General features: G+C 50.7%; 1 protein-coding gene across 2 annotated transcripts in view; it reads right to left on the minus strand.

Moving 5' to 3' along the window:
* Positions 1-20,778, minus strand: part of LOC112240464 (voltage-gated potassium channel subunit beta-1) — a 211,395-nt gene that overhangs the window by 49,565 nt on the left and 141,052 nt on the right. For both annotated transcript variants that reach the window (XM_042296441.1, XM_042296442.1), the window contains exon 3: positions 3,681-3,718. In XM_042296441.1, the coding sequence (XP_042152375.1) occupies positions 3,681-3,718 (38 nt within the window). The remainder of the gene's footprint in view (positions 1-3,680; positions 3,719-20,778) is intronic.

The raw sequence follows: 20,778 nt of genomic DNA on the forward strand, positions 1-20,778 counted from the left end.
GCAAGAGATAGAGAGAGAGAGCAAGAGAGCAAGAGAGAGAGCGAGAGAGCAAGAGAGCAAGAGAGAGAGAGCAAGAGAGAGCGAGGGAGAGAGCAAGAGAGAGAGAGAGAGAGAGCAAGAGAAGAGAGCAAGAGAGAGCAAGAGAGGGAGAGAGCAAGAGAGAGAGCAAGAGAGAGCAAGAGAGAGAGAGAGAGAGAGAGCAAGAGAGAAAGAGCGAGGGAGAGAGCAAGAGAGAAAGAGCAAGAGAGAGAGCGAGGGAGAGGGAGCAAGAGAGCAAGAGAGAGAGAGAGAGAGAGAGAGAGAGAGCGAGAGAGAGAGAGAAGAGAGAGCGAGAGAGCAAGAGAGAAAGAGAGAGCAAGAAAGAGCGAGAGAGAGAGAGCGCAAGAGAGAGCAAGAGAGAAAGAGAGAGAGAGAAGCAAGAGAGAGAGAGACAGAGAGAGCAAGCGAGAACAAAAGAGGAGCAAAAGAACAGGAGAGGAGAGGAGAGGTCCAGGCTTGTAGGGAAGCAAAAGTAATTCCGCTACCTAAGAATAGTAAAGATCCCTTTACTGGCTCAAATAGCCAACCAATCAACCTGTTACCAACCCTTCGTAAACTTTTGGAAAAAATGGTGTTTGACCAGATACAATGCTATTTTACAGTAAACAAATTGACAATAGACTTTCAGCATGCTCATAGGGAAGGACACTCAACAAGCACAGCACTACCACAAATGACTGTTTATAAAAAGATTGTGGAGGCTGTTTTGTTATATTTCAGTGCGGCTTTTGACATTATCGATCATAGTCTGCTGCTGGAAAAACGTATATGTTATGGCTTTACACCCCCTCCTATATTGTGGATAAAGAATGCCTTTTCTAACAGAACACAGAGGGTGTTTTTTCATGGAAGCCTCTCCAGCAAAATCCAGGTGGAATCAGGAATTCCCCACGGTAGCTGTCTAGGCCCCTTACTTTTTTCAATCTTTACTAACGACATGCCACTGGATTTGGGTAAAGCCAGTTTGTCTATGTAAGCGGATGACTCAACACTATACACGTCAGCTACTACATCAACTGAAATGACTGCAGCACTTAACAAAGAGCTGCAGTTAGTTTCAGAATAAGTGGCAAGAAATAAGTTGGTCCTAAATATTTCAAAAACTTAAAGCATTGCATTTGGTACAAATCATTCACTGAACCCTTAACCTCAACTAAATCTTGTAATAAGTAATGTGTAAATTAAGCAAGTAGAGGTGATTAACCTAAGCTACTTTGAGTAACCCTGGATTGAGGCGGCAGGGTAGCCTAGTGGTTAGAGCGTTGGACTATTAACTGGAAGGTTGCAAGTTCAAACCCCCCAGCTGACAAGGTACAAATCTGTCGTTCTACCCCTGAACAGGCAGTTAACCCACTGTTCCTAGGCCGTCATTGAAAATAAGAATTTAGTTAAATAAAGGTACAAAAATTGAAAACTGTCATGGTCAAAGAAGTCTGTCCATAATAAAGTGCTGCTCTGCCTTCTTAACAGCACTATCAACAAGGCAGACCTTACAGGCCCTAGTTTTGTCACACCTGGATGACTGTTCAGGTAGTCAGACAATGGGAGGGGCAGAGTACAGTCGTGGCCAGAATGACACAAATATTATTTTCCACAAAGTTTGCCGCTTCAGTGTCTTTAGATATTTTTGTCAGATGTTACTATGGAATACTGAAGTATAATTACAAGCATTTCATACGTGGCAAAGGCTTTTATTGACAATTACATGAAGTTGATGCAAAGAGTCAATATGTGCATTGTTGACCCTTCTTTTTCAAGACCTCTGCAATCCGCCCTGGCATGCTGTCAATTAACTTCTGGGCCACATCCTGACTGATGGCAGCCCATTCTTGCATAATCAATGCTTGGAGTTTGTCAAAATTTGTGGGTTTTTGTTTGTCCACCTGCCTCTTGAGGAATAACCACACGTTCTCAGTGGGATTAAGGCCTGGGGAGTTTCCTGGCCATGGACCCAAAATATTGAGGTTTTGTTCCCCGAGCCACTTAGTTATCACTTTTTCCTTATGGCAAGGTGCTCCATCATGCTGGAAAAGGCATTGTTCATCACCAAACTGTTACTGGATGGTTGAGAGAAGTTGCTCTCAGAGGATGTGTTGGTACCATTCTTTATTCATCGCTGTGGTCTTAGGCAAAATTGTGAGTGAGCCCACTCCCCTGGCTGAGAAGCAACCCCACACATGAATGCTTTACTGTTGGCATGACACAGGATTGATGGTTGCGCTTACCTTGTCTTCTCCGGACAAGCTTTTTTCCAGATGCCCCAAACAATCGGAAAGGGGATTCATCAGAGAAAATGACTTTACCCCAGCGCTCAGCAGTCCAATCCCTGTACCTTTTGCAGAATATCAGTCTGTCCCTGATGTTTTTCCTGGAGAGAATGGGGATCCATAATAAACCCCAGGAAGAGTAGCTGCTCCTTTGGCAGGAACTAATGGGGATCCATAATAAACCCCAGGAAGAGTAGCTGCTCCTTTGGCAGGAAGTAATGGGGATCCATAATAAATACACGTACTAATGTAGGGCCATGTAGGGTGTTCTAGCAAGGATCTATTTATACAACCTTCAACTTCCCACAGAGACAATGCTTTCTCTGTCCCTGTGTCTCTCTCTCTGTCGCTATCTATCTGTCCCTGTGTGTCTCTCTGTCGCTATCTATCTGTCCCTGTGCGTCTCTCTCTGTCGCTATCTATCTATCTATCTATCTATCTATCTATCTATCTATCTATCTATCTATCTATCTATCTATCTATCTATCTATCTATCTATCTATCTATCTATCTATCTATCTATCTATCTATCTATCTATCTATCTATCTATCTATCTATCTATCTATCTATCTATCTATCTATCTATCTATCTATCTATCTATCTATCTATCTATCTATCTATCTATCTATCTATCTATCTATCTATCTATCTATCTATCTATCTATCTATCTATCTATCTATCTATCTATCTATCTATCTATCTATCTATCTATCTATCTTTCGGTGTCCTGTGTAAATTTAAGTGTCCTCTCTCTAATTCTCTCTTTCTCTCTTTCTTTCTCTCTCTCGGAGGACCTGAGCCCTAGGACCATGCCTCAGGACTACCTGACATGATGACTCCTTGCTGTCCCCAGTCCACCTGGCCGTGCTGCTGCTCCAGTTTCAACTGTTCTGCCTTATTATTATTTGACCATGCTGGTCATTTATGAACATTTGAACATATTGGCCATGTTCTGTTATAATCTCCACCCGGCACAGCCAGAAGAGTACTGGCCACCCCACATAGCCTGGTTCCTCTCTAGGTTTCTTCCTAGGTTTTGGCCTTTCTAGGGAGTTTTTCCTAGCCACCGTGCTCTGTCCCTGTGTCTCTCTCTTGGTCCCTGAGTCTCTCTCTCTGTCCTTGTGTCTCTCTCTCCGTGCCGTAGCTAAGGGGACTACATTACGCAGACCGCAGGGCAGGCTGGCCCTACCACACATCTAAGTGGCACGCAGAGATTTTACAGCGAGCACACTCTGAAACACATAACTAACTTTGTGTCTGCTGAAGATAAGAGTAGATGTAGAGCAGTAGAAACCAGAGGTTAAAGACTGTATCCATTTCCTGTCTCCGTGAAACCAACTAGAAAAAAATATTAGGAAATGATGGTCTTACCTCGTCTGTAATCTGACCACCAAACGTTACCCAGGTACCTGAAACAGAGACAGAGGGAGAGAGCACACACACACACACACACACACACACACACACACACACACACACACACACACACACACACACACACACACACACACACACACACACACACACACACACACACACACACACACACACACACACACACACACATAACAGTTGTTAGAAGTTGTAGCATCACAGTACCGGGAAACTCCTGCATGTACATCACTGCCCAGTCCTTGACATAGGTAGGAGCTCAATACTGCTCCAGATCCTGTTCCTCTTATCGAATATTAGCTCAAAAGTATTGATGAGTACCAGCACATCAATATAAACAGCACCGGCACATCAATACACCGGCACATCAATATAAACAGCACCGGCACATCAATATAAACAGCACCGGCACATCAATATAAACAGCACCGGCACATCAATATAAACAGTACCGGCACATCAATATAAACAGCACCGGCACATCAATATAAACAGCACCGGCACATCAATATAAACAGCACCGGCACATCAATATAAACAGCACCGGCACATCAATGCACCGGCACATCAATATAAACAGCACCGGCACATCAATATAAACAGCACCAGCACATCAATATAAACAGCACCGGCACATCAATATAAACAGCACCGGCACATCAATGCACCGGCACATCAATGCACCGGCACATCAATATAAACATTACCGGCACATCAATATAAACAGCACCGGCACATCAATATAAACAGTACTGGCACATCAATATAAACAGCACCGGCACATCAATGCACCGGCACATCAATATAAACAGCACCGGCACATCAATATAAACAGCACCGGCACATCAATATAAACAGCACCGGCACATCAATATAAACAGCACCGGCACATCAATATAAACAGCACCGGCACATCAATATAAACAGCACCGGCACATCAATATAAACAGCACATCAATATAAACAGCACCGGCACATCAATATAAACAGCACCGGCACATCAATATAAACAGCACCGGCACATCAATATAAACAGTACCAGCACATCAATATAAACAGCACCGGCACATCAATATAAACAGCACCGGCACATCAATGCACCGGCACATCAATATAAACAGCACCGGCACATCAATATAAACAGCACATCAATAAAAACAGCACCGGCACATCAATGTAAACAGCACCGGCACATCAATATAAACAGTACCAGCACATCAATATAAACAGCACCGGCACCTATTTCAGTCCAAGTCAAACACTTTACATGCCATTGGCAGAATCCCAGACGTTGTGCTAACAGTTACTAAACGTAAGTTAAAGGCTGAGACTGGGATGTCAGAGGGAGTAATTCCTACAGGCCTTTCCTCTGAGGCAACAGCACTGAGCCCAGACAGAATAAGCTGCCGGTACAAATCTGCCCTGTCAGGAGAAGAGCATGCAAGCAGAGTGCATACAGTGTGTGTGTGTGTGTGTGTGTGTGTGTGTGTGTGAGTGTGTGTGTGTGAGTGTGCATGCGTGTGCGTATGTGTTCGTCTGCGTGTATGTGTGTGTGTGTATACATGCATGCGTGCAATCCCATACTCATGACAGCCCTCTAAATACCAAAGACAGGTCAGACAGAAGGCTAACTCATGAACCTGTAAAGACGATGCATCACACTCCTAACGTTGCATCACACTCCTAACGTTGCATCACACTCCGTTGCAACGTTGCATCACACTCCTAACCTGAGGTATGGATGTACAGTTGCTATGGACAGGGGTAATAGTTAGGGGTTTTAGACACAGTGGTAGTAGTTGTGGTTGGGTGGTATCCAGGGGAATATTTCAATATACCCAGTATATTGGGGCGGCAGGGTAGCCTAGTGGTTAGAGCATTGGACTAGTAACCGAAAGGTTGCAAGTCCAAATCCCCGAGCTGACAAGGTACAAAATCTGTCGTTCTGCCCTTGAACAGGCAGTTAACCCTGTCCTGTCCTACTGCCCCCTCCACCTGTCTGCTCTGAGAACCAGCCCTGTCCTGTCCTACTGCCCTCCACCTGTCTGCTCTGAGAACCAGCCCTGTCCTGTCCTACTGCCCCCTCCAACTGTCTGCTCTGACAACCAGCCCTGTCCTGTCCTACTGCCCCCTCCACCTGTCTGCTCTGAGAACCAGCCCTGTCCTGTCCTACTGCCCCCTCCACCTGTCTGCTCTGAGAACCAGCCCTGTCCTGTCCTACTGCCCCCTCCAACTGTCTGGTCTGAGAACCAGCCCTGTCCTGTCCTACTGCCCCCTCCATCTGTCTGCTCTGAGAACCAGCCCTGTCCTGTCCTACTGCCCCCTCCACCTGTCTGCTCTGAGAACCAGCCCTGTCCTGTCCTACTGCCGCCTCCACCTGTCTGCTCTGAGAACCAGCCCTGTCCTGTCCTACTGCACCCTCCACCTGTCTGCTCTGAGAACCAGCCCTGTCCTGTCCTACTGCCCCTCCACCTGTCTGCTCTGAGAACCAGCCCTGTCCTGTCCTACTGCCCCCTCCACCTGTCTGTTCTGAGAACCAGCCCAGTCCTGTCCTACTGCCACCTCCACCTGTCTGCTCTGAGAACCAGCCCTGTCCTGTCCTACTGCCCCCTCCACCTGTCTGCTCTGACAACCAGCCCTGTCCTGTCCTACTGCCCCCTCCACCTGTCTGCTCTGAGAACCAGCCCTGTCCTGTCCTACTGCCCCCTCCACCTGTCTGCTCTGACAACCAGCCCAGTCCTGTCCTACTGCCCCCTCCACCTGTCTGCTCTGAGAACCAGCCCTGTCCTGTCCTACTGCCCCCTCCACCTGTCTGCTCTGAGAACCAGCCCTGTCCTGTCCTACTGCCCCCTCCACCTGTCTGCTCTGAGAACCAGCCCTGTCCTGTCCTACTGCCCCCTCCACCTGTCTGCTCTGAGAACCAGCCCTGTCCTGTCCTACTGCCCCCTCCACCTGTCTGCTCTGAGAACCAGCCCAGTCCTGTCCTACTGCCACCTCCACCTGTCTGCTCTGAGAACCAGACCTGTCCTGTCCTACTGCCCCCTCCACCTGTCTGCTCTGAGAACCAGCCCTGTCCTGTCCTACTGCCCCCTCCACCTGTCTGCTCTGAGAACCAGCCCTGTCCTGTCCTACTGCCACCTCCACCTGTCTGCTCTGAGAACCAGCCCTGTCCTGTCCTACTGCCACCTCCACCTGTCTGCTCTGAGAACCAGCCCTGTCCTGTCCTACTGCCCCCTCCTCCTGTCTGCTCTGACAACCAGCCCTGTCCTGTCCTACTGCCCCCTCCACCTGTCTGCTCTGAGAACCAGCCCAGTCCTGTCCTACTGCCCCCTCGACCTGTATGCTCTGAGAACCAGCCCAGTCCTGTCCTACTGCCCCCTCCACCTGTCTGCTCTGAGAACCAGCCCAGTCCTGTCCTACTGCCCCCTCCACCTGTCTGCTCTGAGAACCAACACTGTCCTGTCCTACTGCCCCCTCCACCTGTTTGCTCTGAGAACCAGCCCTGTCCTGTCCTACTGCCCCCTCCACCTGTCTGCTCTGAGAACCAACCCTGTCCTGTCCTACTGCCCCCTCCACCTGTCTGCTCTGAGAACCAGCCCTGTCCTGTCCTACTGCCCCCTCCACCTGTCTGCTCTGACAACCAGCCCTGTCCTGTCCTACTGCCCCCTCCACCTGTCTGCTCTGAGAACCAGCCCTGTCCTGTCCTACTGCCCCCTCCACCTGTCTGCTCTGACAACCAGCCCAGTCCTGTCCTACTGCCCCCTCCACCTGTCTGCTCTGAGAACCAGCCCTGTCCTGTCCTACTGCCCCCTCCACCTGTCTGCTCTGAGAACCAGCCCTGTCCTGTCCCACTGCCCCCTCCACCTGTCTGCTCTGAGAACCAGCCCTGTCCTGTCCCACTGCCCCCTCCACCTGTCTGCTCTAAGAACCAGCCCAGTCCTGTCCTACTGCCCCCTCCACCTGTCTGCTCTGAGAACCAGCCCTGTCCTGTCCTACTGCCCCCTCCACCTGTCTGCTCTGAGAACCAGCCCTGTCCTGTCCTACTGCCCCCTTCACCTGTCTGCTCTGAGAACCAGCCCTGTCCTGTCCTACTGCCCCCTCCACCTGTCTGCTCTGAGAACCAGCCCTGTCCTGTCCTACTGCCCCTTCACCTGTCTGCTCTGAGAACCAGCCCTGTCCTGTCCTACTGCCCCCTCCACCTGTCTGCTCTGAGAACCAGCCCAGTCCTGTCCTACTGCCCCCTCCACCTGTCTGCTCTGAGAACCAGCCCAGTCCTGTCCTACTGCCCCCTCCACCTGTTTGCTCTGAGAACCAGCCCAGTCCTGTCCTACTGCCCCTCCACCTGTCTGCTCTGAGAACCAGCCCTGTCCTGTCCTACTGCCCCCTCCACCTGTCTGCTCTGAGAACCAGCCCTGTCCTGTCCTACTGCCCCCTCCACCTGTCTGCTCTGAGAACCAGCCCTGTCCTGTCCTACTGCCCCCTCCACCTGTCTGCTCTGAGAACCAGCCCTGTCCTGTCCTACTGCCCCCTCCACCTGTCTGCTCTGAGAACCAGCCCTGTCCTGTCCTACTGCCCACCTCCACCTGTCTGCTCTGAGAACCAGCCCTGTCCTGTCCTACTGCCCACCTCCACCTGTCTGCTCTGAGAACCAGCCCTGTCCTGTCCTACTGCCCCCTCCACCTGTCTGCTCTGAGAACCAGCCCTGTCCTGTCCTACTGCCACCTCCACCTGTCTGCTCTGAGAACCAGCCCAGTCCTGTCCTACTGCCCCCTCCACCTGTCTGCTCTGAGAACCAGCCCTGTCCTGTCCTACTGTCCCCTCCACCTGTTTGCTCTGAGAACCAGCCCAGTCCTGTCCTACTGCCCCCTCCACCTGTCTGCTCTGAGAACCAGCCCTGTCCTGTCCTACTGCCCCCTCCACCTGTCTGCTCTGAGAACCAGCCCTGTCCTGTCCTACTGCCCCCTCCACCTGTCTGCTCTGAGAACCAGCCCAGTCCTGTCCCACTGCCCCCTCCACCTGTCTGCTCTGAGAACCAGCCCTGTCCTGTCCTACTGTCCCCTCCACCTGTCTGCTCTGAGAACCAGCCCAGTCCTGTCCTACTGTCCCCTCCACCTGTCTGCTCTGAGAACCAGCCCAGTCCTGTCCTACTGCCCCTCCACCTGTCTGCTCTGAGAACCAGGCCTGTCCTGTCCTACTGCCCCCTCCACCTGTCTGCTCTGAGAACCAGCCCTGTCCTGTCCTACTGTCCCCTCCTCCTGTCTGCTCTGAGAACCAGCCCAGTCCTGTCCTACTGCCCCCTCCACCTGTCTGCTCTGAGAACCAGCCCTGTCCTGTCCTACTGTCCCCTCCTCCTGTCTGCTCTGAGAACCAGCCCAGTCCTGTCCTACTGCCCCCTCCACCTGTCTGCTCTGAGAACCAGCCCAGTCCTGTCCTACTGCCCCCTCCACCTGTCTGCTCTGAGAACCAGCCCAGTCCTGTCCTACTGCCCCCTCCACCTGTCTGCTCTGAGAACCAGCCCAGTCCTGTCCTACTGCCCCCTCCACCTGTCTGCTCTGAGAACCAACCCTGTCCTGTCCTACTGCCCCCTCCACCTGTCTGCTCTGAGAACCAGCCCTGTCCTGTCCTACTGCCCCCTCCACCTGTCTGCTCTGACAACCAGCCCTGTCCTGTCCTACTGCCCCCTCCACCTGTCTGCTCTGAGAACCAGCCCTGTCCTGTCCTACTGCCCCCTCCACCTGTCTGCTCTGACAACCAGCCCAGTCCTGTCCTACTGCCCCCTCCACCTGTCTGCTCTGAGAACCAGCCCTGTCCTGTCCTACTGCCCCCTCCACCTGTCTGCTCTGAGAACCAGCCCTGTCCTGTCCCACTGCCCCCTCCACCTGTCTGCTCTGAGAACCAGCCCTGTCCTGTCCCACTGCCCCCTCCACCTGTCTGCTCTGAGAACCAGCCCAGTCCTGTCCTACTGCCCCCTCCACCTGTCTGCTCTGAGAACCAGCCCTGTCCTGTCCTACTGCCCCCTCCACCTGTCTGCTCTGAGAACCAGCCCTGTCCTGTCCTACTGCCCCCTTCACCTGTCTGCTCTGAGAACCAGCCCTGTCCTGTCCTACTGCCCCCTCCACCTGTCTGCTCTGAGAACCAGCCCTGTCCTGTCCTACTGCCCCTTCACCTGTCTGCTCTGAGAACCAGCCCTGTCCTGTCCTACTGCCCCCTCCACCTGTCTGCTCTGAGAACCAGCCCAGTCCTGTCCTACTGCCCCCTCCACCTGTCTGCTCTGAGAACCAGCCCAGTCCTGTCCTACTGCCCCTCCACCTGTTTGCTCTGAGAACCAGCCCAGTCCTGTCCTACTGCCCCCTCCACCTGTCTGCTCTGAGAACCAGCCCTGTCCTGTCCTACTGCCCCCTCCACCTGTCTGCTCTGAGAACCAGCCCTGTCCTGTCCTACTGCCCCCTCCACCTGTCTGCTCTGAGAACCAGCCCTGTCCTGTCCTACTGCCCACCTCCACCTGTCTGCTCTGAGAACCAGCCCTGTCCTGTCCTACTGCCCCCTCCACCTGTCTGCTCTGAGAACCAGCCCTGTCCTGTCCTACTGCCCACCTCCACCTGTCTGCTCTGAGAACCAGCCCTGTCCTGTCCTACTGCCCACCTCCACCTGTCTGCTCTGAGAACCAGCCCTGTCCTGTCCTACTGCCCCCTCCACCTGTCTGCTCTGAGAACCAGCCCTGTCCTGTCCTACTGCCACCTCCACCTGTCTGCTCTGAGAACCAGCCCAGTCCTGTCCTACTGCCCCCTCCACCTGTCTGCTCTGAGAACCAGCCCTGTCCTGTCCTACTGTCCCCTCCACCTGTTTGCTCTGAGAACCAGCCCAGTCCTGTCCTACTGCCCCCTCCACCTGTCTGCTCTGAGAACCAGCCCTGTCCTGTCCTACTGCCCCCTCCACCTGTCTGCTCTGAGAACCAGCCCTGTCCTGTCCTACTGCCCCCTCCACCTGTCTGCTCTGAGAACCAGCCCAGTCCTGTCCCACTGCCCCCTCCACCTGTCTGCTCTGAGAACCAGCCCTGTCCTGTCCTACTGTCCCCTCCACCTGTCTGCTCTGAGAACGAGCCCAGTCCTGTCCTACTGTCCCCTCCACCTGTCTGCTCTGAGAACCAGCCCAGTCCTGTCCTACTGCCCCCTCCACCTGTCTGCTCTGAGAACCAGGCCCTGTCCTGTCCTACTGCCCCCTCCACCTGTCTGCTCTGAGAACCAGCCCTGTCCTGTCCTACTGTCCCCTCCACCTGTCTGCTCTGAGAACCAGCCCAGTCCTGTCCTACTGCCCCCTCCACCTGTCTGCTCTGAGAACCAGCCCTGTCCTGTCCTACTGTCCCCTCCACCTGTCTGCTCTGAGAACCAGCCCAGTCCTGTCCTACTGCCCCCTCCACCTGTCTGCTCTGAGAACCAGCCCAGTCCTGTCCTACTGCCCCCTCCACCTGTCTGCTCTGAGAACCAGCCCAGTCCTGTCCTACTGCCCCCTCCACCTGTCTGCTCTGAGAACCAGCCCAGTCCTGTCCTACTGCCCCCTCCACCTGTCTGCTCTGAGAACCAGCCCTGTCCTGTCCTACTGCCCCCTCCACCTGTCTGCTCTGAGAACCAGCCCTGTCCTGTCCTACTGCCCCTCCACCTGTCTGCTCTGAGAACCAGCCCTGTCCTGTCCTACTGCCCCCTCCACCTGTCTGCTCTGAGAACCAGCCCTGTCCTGTCCTACTGCCCCCTCCACCTGTCTGCTCTGAGAACCAGCCCAGTCCTGTCCTACTGCCCCCTCCACCTGTCTGCTCTGAGAACCAGCCCTGTCCTGTCCTACTGCCCCCTCCACCTGTCTGCTCTGAGAACCAGCCCTGTCCTGTCCCACTGCCCCCTCCACCTGTCTGCTCTGAGAACCAGCCCTGTCCTGTCCCACTGCCCCCTCCACCTGTCTGCTCTGAGAACCAGCCCAGTCCTGTCCTACTGCCCCCTCCACCTGTCTGCTCTGAGAACCAGCCCTGTCCTGTCCTACTGCCCCCTCCACCTGTCTGCTCTGAGAACCAGCCCTGTCCTGTCCTACTGCCCCCTCCACCTGTCTGCTCTGAGAACCAGCCCTGTCCTGTCCTACTGCCCCCTCCACCTGTCTGCTCTGAGAACCAGCCCTGTCCTGTCCTACTGCCCCCTCCACCTGTCTGCTCTGAGAACCAGCCCTGTCCTGTCCTACTGCCCCCTCCACCTGTCTGCTCTGAGAACCAGCCCAGTCCTGTCCTACTGCCCCCTCCACCTGTCTGCTCTGAGAACCAGCCCAGTCCTGTCCTACTGCCCCCTCCACCTGTCTGCTCTGAGAACCAGCCCAGTCCTGTCCTACTGCCCCCTCCACCTGTCTGCTCTGAGAACCAGCCCTGTCCTGTCCTACTGCCCCCTCCACCTGTCTGCTCTGAGAACCAGCCCTGTCCTGTCCTACTGCCCCCTCCACCTGTCTGCTCTGAGAACCAGCCCTGTCCTGTCCTACTGCCCCCTCCACCTGTCTGCTCTGAGAACCAGCCCTGTCCTGTCCTACTGCCCCCTCCACCTGTCTGCTCTGAGAACCAGCCCTGTCCTGTCCTACTGCCCCCTCCACCTGTCTGCTCTGAGAACCAGCCCTGTCCTGTCCTACTGCCCACCTCCACCTGTCTGCTCTGAGAACCAGCCCTGTCCTGTCCTACTGCCCCCTCCACCTGTCTGCTCTGAGAACCAGCCCTGTCCTGTCCTACTGCCCCTCCACCTGTCTGCTCTGAGAACCAGCCCAGTCCTGTCCTACTGCCCCTCCACCTGTCTGCTCTGAGAACCAGCCCTGTCCTGTCCTACTGTCCCCTCCACCTGTCTGCTCTGAGAACCAGCCCAGTCCTGTCCTACTGCCCCTCCACCTGTCTGCTCTGAGAACCAGCCCTGTCCTGTCCTACTGCCCCCTCCACCTGTCTGCTCTGAGAACCAGCCCTGTCCTGTCCTACTGCCCCCTCCACCTGTCTGCTCTGAGAACCAGCCCAGTCCTGTCCCACTGCCCCCTCCACCTGTCTGCTCTGAGAACCAGCCCTGTCCTGTCCTACTGTCCCCTCCACCTGTCTGCTCTGAGAACCAGCCCAGTCCTGTCCTACTGTCCCCTCCACCTGTCTGCTCTGAGAACCAGCCCAGTCCTGTCCTACTGCCCCCTCCACCTGTCTGCTCTGAGAACCAGGCCTGTCCTGTCCTACTGCCCCCTCCACCTGTCTGCTCTGAGAACCAGCCCTGTCCTGTCCTACTGTCCCCTCTCCTCCTGTCTGCTCTGAGAACCAGCCCAGTCCTGTCCTACTGCCCCCTCCACCTGTCTGCTCTGAGAACCAGCCCTGTCCTGTCCTACTGTCCCCTCCCCTGTCTGCTCTGAGAACCAGCCCAGTCCTGTCCTACTGCCCCCTCCACCTGTCTGCTCTGAGAACCAGCCCAGTCCTGTCCTACTGCCCCCTCCACCTGTCTGCTCTGAGAACCAGCCCAGTCCTGTCCTACTGCCCCCTCCACCTGTCTGCTCTGAGAACCAGCCCTGTCCTGTCCTACTGCCCCCTCCACCTGTCTGCTCTGAGAACCAGCCCTGTCCTCTCCTACTGCCCCCTCCACCTGTCTGCTCTGAGAACCAGCCCTGTCCTGTCCTACTGTCCCCTCCACCTGTCTGCTCTGAGAACCAGCCTAGTCCTATCCTACTGTCCCCTCCACCTGTCTGCTCTGAGAACCAGCCCTGTCCTGTCCTACTGCCCCCTCCACCTGTCTGCTCTGAGAACCAGCCCAGTCCTATCCTACTGTCCCCTCCACCTGTCTGCTCTGAGAACCAGCCCTGTCCTGTCCTACTGCCCCCTCCACCTGTCTGCTCTGAGAACCAGCCCTGTCCTGTCCTACTGCCCCCTCCACCTGTCTGCTCTGGGAACCAGCCCAGTCCTATCCTACTGCCCCCTCCACCTGTCTGCTCTGAGAACCAGCCCAGTCCTGTCCTACTGCCCCTCCACCTGTCTGCTCTGAGAACCAGCCCAGTCCTGTCCTACTGTCCCCTCCACCTGTCTGCTCTGAGAACCAGCCCTGTCCTGTCCTACTGCCCCCTCCACCTGTCTGCTCTGAGAACCAGCCCAGTCCTGTCCTACTGCCCCCTCCACCTGTCTGCTCTGAGAACCAGCCCTGTCCTGTCCTACTGCCCCCTCCACCTGTCTGCTCTGAGAACCAGCACAGTCCTGTCCCACTGCCCCCTCCACCTGTCTGCTCTGAGAACCAGCCCTGTCCTGTCCTACTGTCCCCTCCACCTGTCTGCTCTGAGAACCAGCCCAGTCCTGTCCTACTGTCCCCTCCACCTGTCTGCTCTGAGAACCAGCACAGTCCTGTCCTACTGCCCCCTCCACCTGTCTGCTCTGAGAACCAGCCCAGTCCTATCCTACTGCCCCCTCCACCTGTCTGCTCTGAGAACCAGCCCAGTCCCGCTAACTAACACAAACACACTCTGTTCACTTTTAATACAAGTAGAAACATTCCATTACACTGTTCCTTCTTCCCCCATCTACAGACCCGCTACACTACAGCTGTATGTTATGTCTGATTGACTGTCCCAAACCCCGATAACCCCTCCTCCAGCTGGCACCATGGAGACACAGGAGACATAGGAGACACAGCTGACACCAGGGAGACACAGGAGACACAGCTGACACCAGGGAGACACAGGAGACACAGGAGACACAGGTGACACAGGAGACAAAGCTGACACCAGGAGACAGCTGAGACACAGGAGGACACAGGAGACACAGGAGACACAGGAGACACAGGACAGGAGACACAGGAGACACAGGGAGACACAGGAGACACAGCTGACACCAGGGAGACACAGGAGACACAGCTGACACCAGGGAGACACAGGAGACACAGCAGACACCAGGGAGACACAGGAGACACAGCTGACACCAGGGAGACACAGGAGACACAGCTGACACCAGGGAGACACAGGAGACACAGCAGACACCAGGGAGACACAGGAGACACAGCTGACACCAGGGAGACACAGGAGACACAGCTGACACCAGGGAGACACAGGAGACACAGCTGACACCAGGGAGACACAGGAGACACAGCTGACACCAGGGAGACACAGGAGACACAGCAGACACCAGGGGAGACACAGGAGACACAGGAGACACACAGGACACAGGAGACACAGGAGACACAGCTGACACCAGGGAGACACAGGAGACACAGCTGACACCAGGGAGACACAGGAGACACAGGAGACACAGCTGACACCAGGGAGACACAGGAGACACAGGAGACACAGTTGACACCAGGGAAACACAGGAGACACAGGAGACACACACACACACACACTTTGTGTCCTCCCTCTCAGCCAATTAGCAATGGAGAAAGCCAGAACCGCAGTGAGGTACTTATCGACCGTCCCGCAGAACAACCGTAAATCGACTGGATGTCTAAGCGCTAACCGGTTCGGTAATTGTACATTTACAACGGGGCAGTTAATTCTTAGCAGGGATTTCTCATATTGATTCATTCAATCTATCAAAACACTGTATCAGCGGAATTCAGGACTGCAGTGTACAGTACTGAGAGCAGAGATTGGCCATGAATCAAAACACCATTTAATTTGATCTTCTTTATTGAACAAGAATAATCAACTTATTTAATGTATATCTGACATAAAAGTGCCAGTGTTGGCGAATTAACTCATTTTTGTCCGTTTTTCTTCTGGGAAGACGAAGCACCGCCTACCTGAAGAGTAGTCTGCAGTTCACAGCATGCATCCAATATACAACCAATCACCAAGCCCTTAGCTGACAACTACACAATGTAATCCAAAGAGCTACCAAACATGTACTACACAGTGAAGCTCTTCAGAATGTACCCTTCTATAGTTCATTCATTGGTTGTGTGTAGACTCTAGTGAATGTGTCAGTGTATAGACTCTAGTGAATGTGTCAGTGTATAGACTCTAGTGAATGTGTCAGTGTGTAGACTCTAGTGGATGTGTCAGTGTATAGACTCTAGTGAATGTGTCAGTGTATAGACTCTAGTGAATGTGTCAGTGTATAGAATCTAGTGAATGTGTCAGTGTGTAGACTCTAGTGAATGTGTCAGTGTGTAGACTCTAGTGAATGTGTCAGTGTGTAGACTCTAGTGAATGTGTCAGTGTATAGACTCTAGTGAATGTGTCAGTGTATAGACTCTAGTGAATGTGTCAGTGTGACTCTAGTGAATGTGTCAGTGTATAGACTCTAGTGAATGTGTCAGTGTGTAGACTCTAATGTGAATGTGAATCAGTGTAGACTCTAGTGAATGTGTCAGTGTATAGACTCTAGTGAATGTGTCAGTGTATAGACTCTATGAATGTGTCAGTGTATAGACTCTAGTGAATGTGAATGTGTCAGTGTAGACTCTAGTGAATGTGTCAGTGTATAGACTCTAGTGAATGTGTCAGTGTGTAGTCTAGTGAATAGACTCTAGTGAATGTGTCAGTGTATAGACTCTAGTGAATGTGTCAGTGTATAGTGACTGTGAGACTCTAGTGAATGTGTCAGTGAATGTGTCAGTGTGTAGACTCTATAGACTCTAGTGAATGTGAATCAGTGTATAGACTCTAGTGAATGTGTCAGTGTATAGACTCTAGTGAATGTGTCAGTGTATAGACTCTAGTGAATGTGTCAGTGTAAGACTCTAGTGAATGTGTCAGTGTATAGACTCTAGTGAATGTGTGTGAATGTGTCAGTGTGTAGACTCTAGTGAATGTGTCAGTGTATAGACTCTAGTGAATGTGTCTCTCTAGTGAATGTGTCAGTGTGTAGACTCTAGTGAATGTGTCAGTGTATAGACTCTAGTGAATGTGTCAGTGTATAGACTCTAGTGAATGTGTCAGTGTATAGACTCTAGTGAATGTGTCAGTGTATAGACTCTAGTGAATGTGTCAGTGTAGACTCTAGTGAATGTGTCAGTGTATAGACTCTAGTGAATGTGTCAGTGTATAGACTCTAGTGAATGTGTCAGTGTATAGACTCTAGTGAATGTGTCAGTGTGTAGACTCTAGTGAATGTGTCAGTGTATAGACTCTAGTGAATGTGTCAGTGTATAGACTCTAGTGAATGTGTCAGTGTATAGACTCTAGTGAATGTGTCAGTGTATAGACTCTAGTGAATGTGTCAGTGTGTAGACTCTAGACAGTGTATAGACTAGTGAATGTGTCAGTGTGTAGACTCTAGTGAATGTGTCAGTGTGAATGACTCTAGTGAATGTGTCAGTGTATAGACTCTAGTGAATGTGTCAGTGTATAGACTCTAGTGAATGTGTCAGTGTCAGTGAATGTGTCAGTGTCTAGTGAATAGACTCTAGTGAATGTGTCAGTGACTATAGACTCTAGTGAATGTGTCAGTGTATAGACTAGACTGTGAATGTGTCAGTGTGTGTCAGTAGACTCTAGTGAATGTGTCAGTGTATAGACTCTAGTGAATGTGTCAGTGTATAGACTCTAGTAGACTCTAGTGAATGTGTCAGTGTATAGACTCTAGTGAATGTGTCAGTGTATAGACTCTAGTGAATGTGTCAGTCTGTAGACTAGACTCTAGTGAATGTGTCAGTGTATAGACTCTAGTGAATGTGTCAGTGTATAGACTCTAGTGAATGTGTCAGTGTGTAGACTCTAGTGAATGTGTCAGTGTATAGACTCTAGTGAATGTGTCAGTGTATAGACTCTAGTGAATGTGTCAGTGTATAGACTCTAGTGAATGTGTCAGTGTATAGACTCTAGTGAATGTGTCAGTGTGTGTCATAGACTCTCAGTGTATAGACTGTGAATGTGTCAGTGTGTAGACTCTAGTGAATGTGTCAGTGTATAGACTCTAGTGAATGTGTCAGTGTGTAGACAGTGAATGTGTCAGTAGACTCTAGTGAATGTGTCAGTGTGTAGACTCTAGTGAATGTGTCAGTGTGAATAGAGACTCTAGTGAATGTGTCAGTGTATAGACTCTAGTGAATGTGTCAGTGTGTAGACTCAGTGTGTAGACTCTAGTGAATGTGTCAGTGTAGTAGACTCTAGTGAATGTGTCAGTGTATAGACTCTAGTGAATGTGTGTGTGTAGACAGTGTATAGACTCTAGTGAATGTGTCAGTGTGTAGACTCTAGTGAATGTGTCAGTGTATAGACTCTAGTGAATGTGTCAGTGTGTAGACTCTAGTGAATGTGTCAGTCTAGTGAATGTGTCAGTGTATAGACTCTAGTGAATGTGTCAGTGTATAGACTCTAGTGAATGTGTCAGTGAATGTGTCTAGTGAATGTGTCACTCTAGTGAATGTGACTCAGTGTGTGTCAGTGTGTAGACTCTAGTGAATGTGTAGTGAACTCTAGTGAATGTGTCAGTGTGTAGACTCTAGTGAATGTGTCAGTGTCTAGTGAATGAGTGTATAGACTCTAGTGAATGTGTCAGTGTATAGACTCTAGTGAATGTGTCAGTGTATAGACTCTAGTGAATGTGTCAGTGTGTCAGTAGACTCTAGTGAATGTGTCAGTGTATAGACTCTAGTGAATGTGTCAGTGTATAGACTCTAGTGAATGTGTCAGTGTGAATGTGTCAGTGTATAGACTCTAGTGAATGTGTCAGTGTATAGACTCTAGTGAATGTGTCAGTGTATAGACTCTAGTGAATGTGTCAGTGTATAGACTCTAGTGAATGTGTCAGTGTGTAGACTCTAGTGAATGTGTCAGTGTGTAGACTCTAGACTGTGTAGACTGAATGTGTCAGTGACTCTATGAATGTGTCAGTGTATAGACTCTAGTGAATGTGTCAGTGTGTAGACTCTAGTGAATGTGTCAGAATGTGTCAGTGTAGACTCTAGTGAATGTGTCAGTGTGTAGACTCTAGTGAATGTGTCAGTGTGTAGACTCTAGTGAATGTGTCAGTGTATAGACTCAGTGAATGTGTCAGTAGACTCTAGTGAATGTGTGAATGTGTCAGTGTATAGTGTGAATGTGTCAGTGTATAGACTCTAGTGAATGTGTCAGTGTATAGACTCTAGTGAATGTGTCAGTGTACTCTAGTGAATGTGTCAGTGTATAGACTCTAGTGAATGTGTCAGTGTATAGACTCTGAATGTGTGAATGTGAATCAGTGTATAGACTCTAGTGAATGTGTCAGTGAATGTAGTGTATAGACTCTAGTGAATGTGTCAGTGTGTAGACTCTAGTGAATGTGTCAGTGTGTAGACTCTAGTGAATGTGTCAGTGTATAGACTCTAGTGAATGTGTCAGTGTGTAGACTCTAGTGAATGTGTCAGTGTGTAGACTCTAGTGAATGTGTCAGTGTATAGACTCTAGTGAATGTGTCAGTGTATAGACTCTAGTGAATGTGTCAGTGTGTAGACTCTAGTGAATGTGTCAGTGTATAGACTCTAGTGAATGTGTCAGTGTGTAGACTCTAGTGAATGTGTCAGTGAGACTCTAGTGAATGTGTCAGTGTATAGACTCTGTGTCAGTGTATAGACTCTAGTGAATGTGTCAGTGTATAGACTCTAGTGAATGTGTCAGTGTATAGACTCTAGTGAATGTGTCAGTGTATAGACTCTAGTGAATGTGTCAGTGTGTAGACTAATGACTCTAGTGAATGAATGACTGTGAATGTGTCAGTGTATAGACAGTGTATAGACTCTAGTGAATGTGTCAGTGTATAGACTCTAGTGAATGTGTCAGTGTGTAGACTCTAGTGAATGTGTCAGTGTGACTCTAGTGAATGTGTCAGTGTATAGACTCTAGTGAATGTGTCAGTGTGTAGACTCTAGTGTGTGAATGTGTCAGTGTATAGACTCTAGTGAATGTGTCAGTGTATAGACTCTAGTGAATGTGTCAGTGTATAGACTCTAGTGAATGTGTCAGTGTATAGACTCTGAATGTGTCAGTGTGTAGACTCTAGTGAATGTGTCAGTGTATAGACTCTAGTGAATGTGTCAGTGTATAGACTCTAGTGAATGTGTCAGTGTGTAGACTCTAGTGAATGTGTCAGTGTATAGACTCTAGTGAATGTGTCAGTGTATAGACTCTAGTGAATGTGTCAGTGTGTAGACTCTAGTGAATGTGTCAGTGTGTAGACTCTAGTGAATGTGTCAGTGTGTAGTGAATGTGTCAGTGTATAGACTCTAGTGAATGTGTCAGTGTATAGACTCTAGTGAATGTGTCAGTGTATAGACTCTAGTGAATGTGTCAGTGTATAGACTCTAGTGAATGTGTCAGTGTATAGACTCTAGTGAATGTGTCAGTGTGTAGACTCTAGTGAATGTGTCAGTGTGTAGACTCTAGTGAATGTGTCAGTGAATGTGTCAGACTCTAGTGAATGTGTCAGTGTAGACTGTGAATGTGTCAGTGTGTAGACTCTAGTGAATGTGTCAGTGTGTAGACTCTAGTGAATGTGTCAGTGTATAGACTCTAGTGAATGTGTCAGTGTATAGACTCTAGTGAATGTGTCAGTGTATAGACTCTGAATGTGTCAGTGTATAGACTCTAGTGAATGTGTCAGTGTATAGACTCTAGTGAATGTGTCAGTGTATAGACTCTAGTGAATGTGTCAGTGTATAGACTCTAGTGAATGTGTCAGTGTGACTAGACTCTAGTGAATGTGTCAGTGTGTAGACTCTAATGTGTCAGTGTGTAGACTCTAGTGAATGTGTCAGTGTGTAGACTCTAGTGAATGTGTCAGTGTATAGACTCTAGTGAATGTGTCAGTGTATAGACTCTAGTGAATGTGAATGTGTCAGTGTATAGACTCTAGTGAATGTGTCAGTGTGTAGACTCTAGTGAATGTGTCTGTATAGACTAGTGAATGTGTCAGTGTGTAGACTCTAGTGAATGTGTCAGTGTGTAGACTCTAGTGAATGTGTGTATAGACAGTGTGTGTCAGTGTGTAGACTCAGTGTAGTGAATGTGTCAGTGTGACTAGACTCTGAATGTGAATGTGAATGTCAGTGTGTAGACTCTAGTGAATGTGTCAGTGTGTAGACTCTAGTGAATGTGTCAGTGTGTAGACTCTAGTGAATGTGTCAGTGTATAGACTCTA

The sequence above is a fragment of the Oncorhynchus tshawytscha genome, linkage group LG13 (assembly GCF_018296145.1).
Source record: "Oncorhynchus tshawytscha isolate Ot180627B linkage group LG13, Otsh_v2.0, whole genome shotgun sequence".
Lineage (NCBI taxonomy): Eukaryota > Metazoa > Chordata > Actinopteri > Salmoniformes > Salmonidae > Oncorhynchus > Oncorhynchus tshawytscha.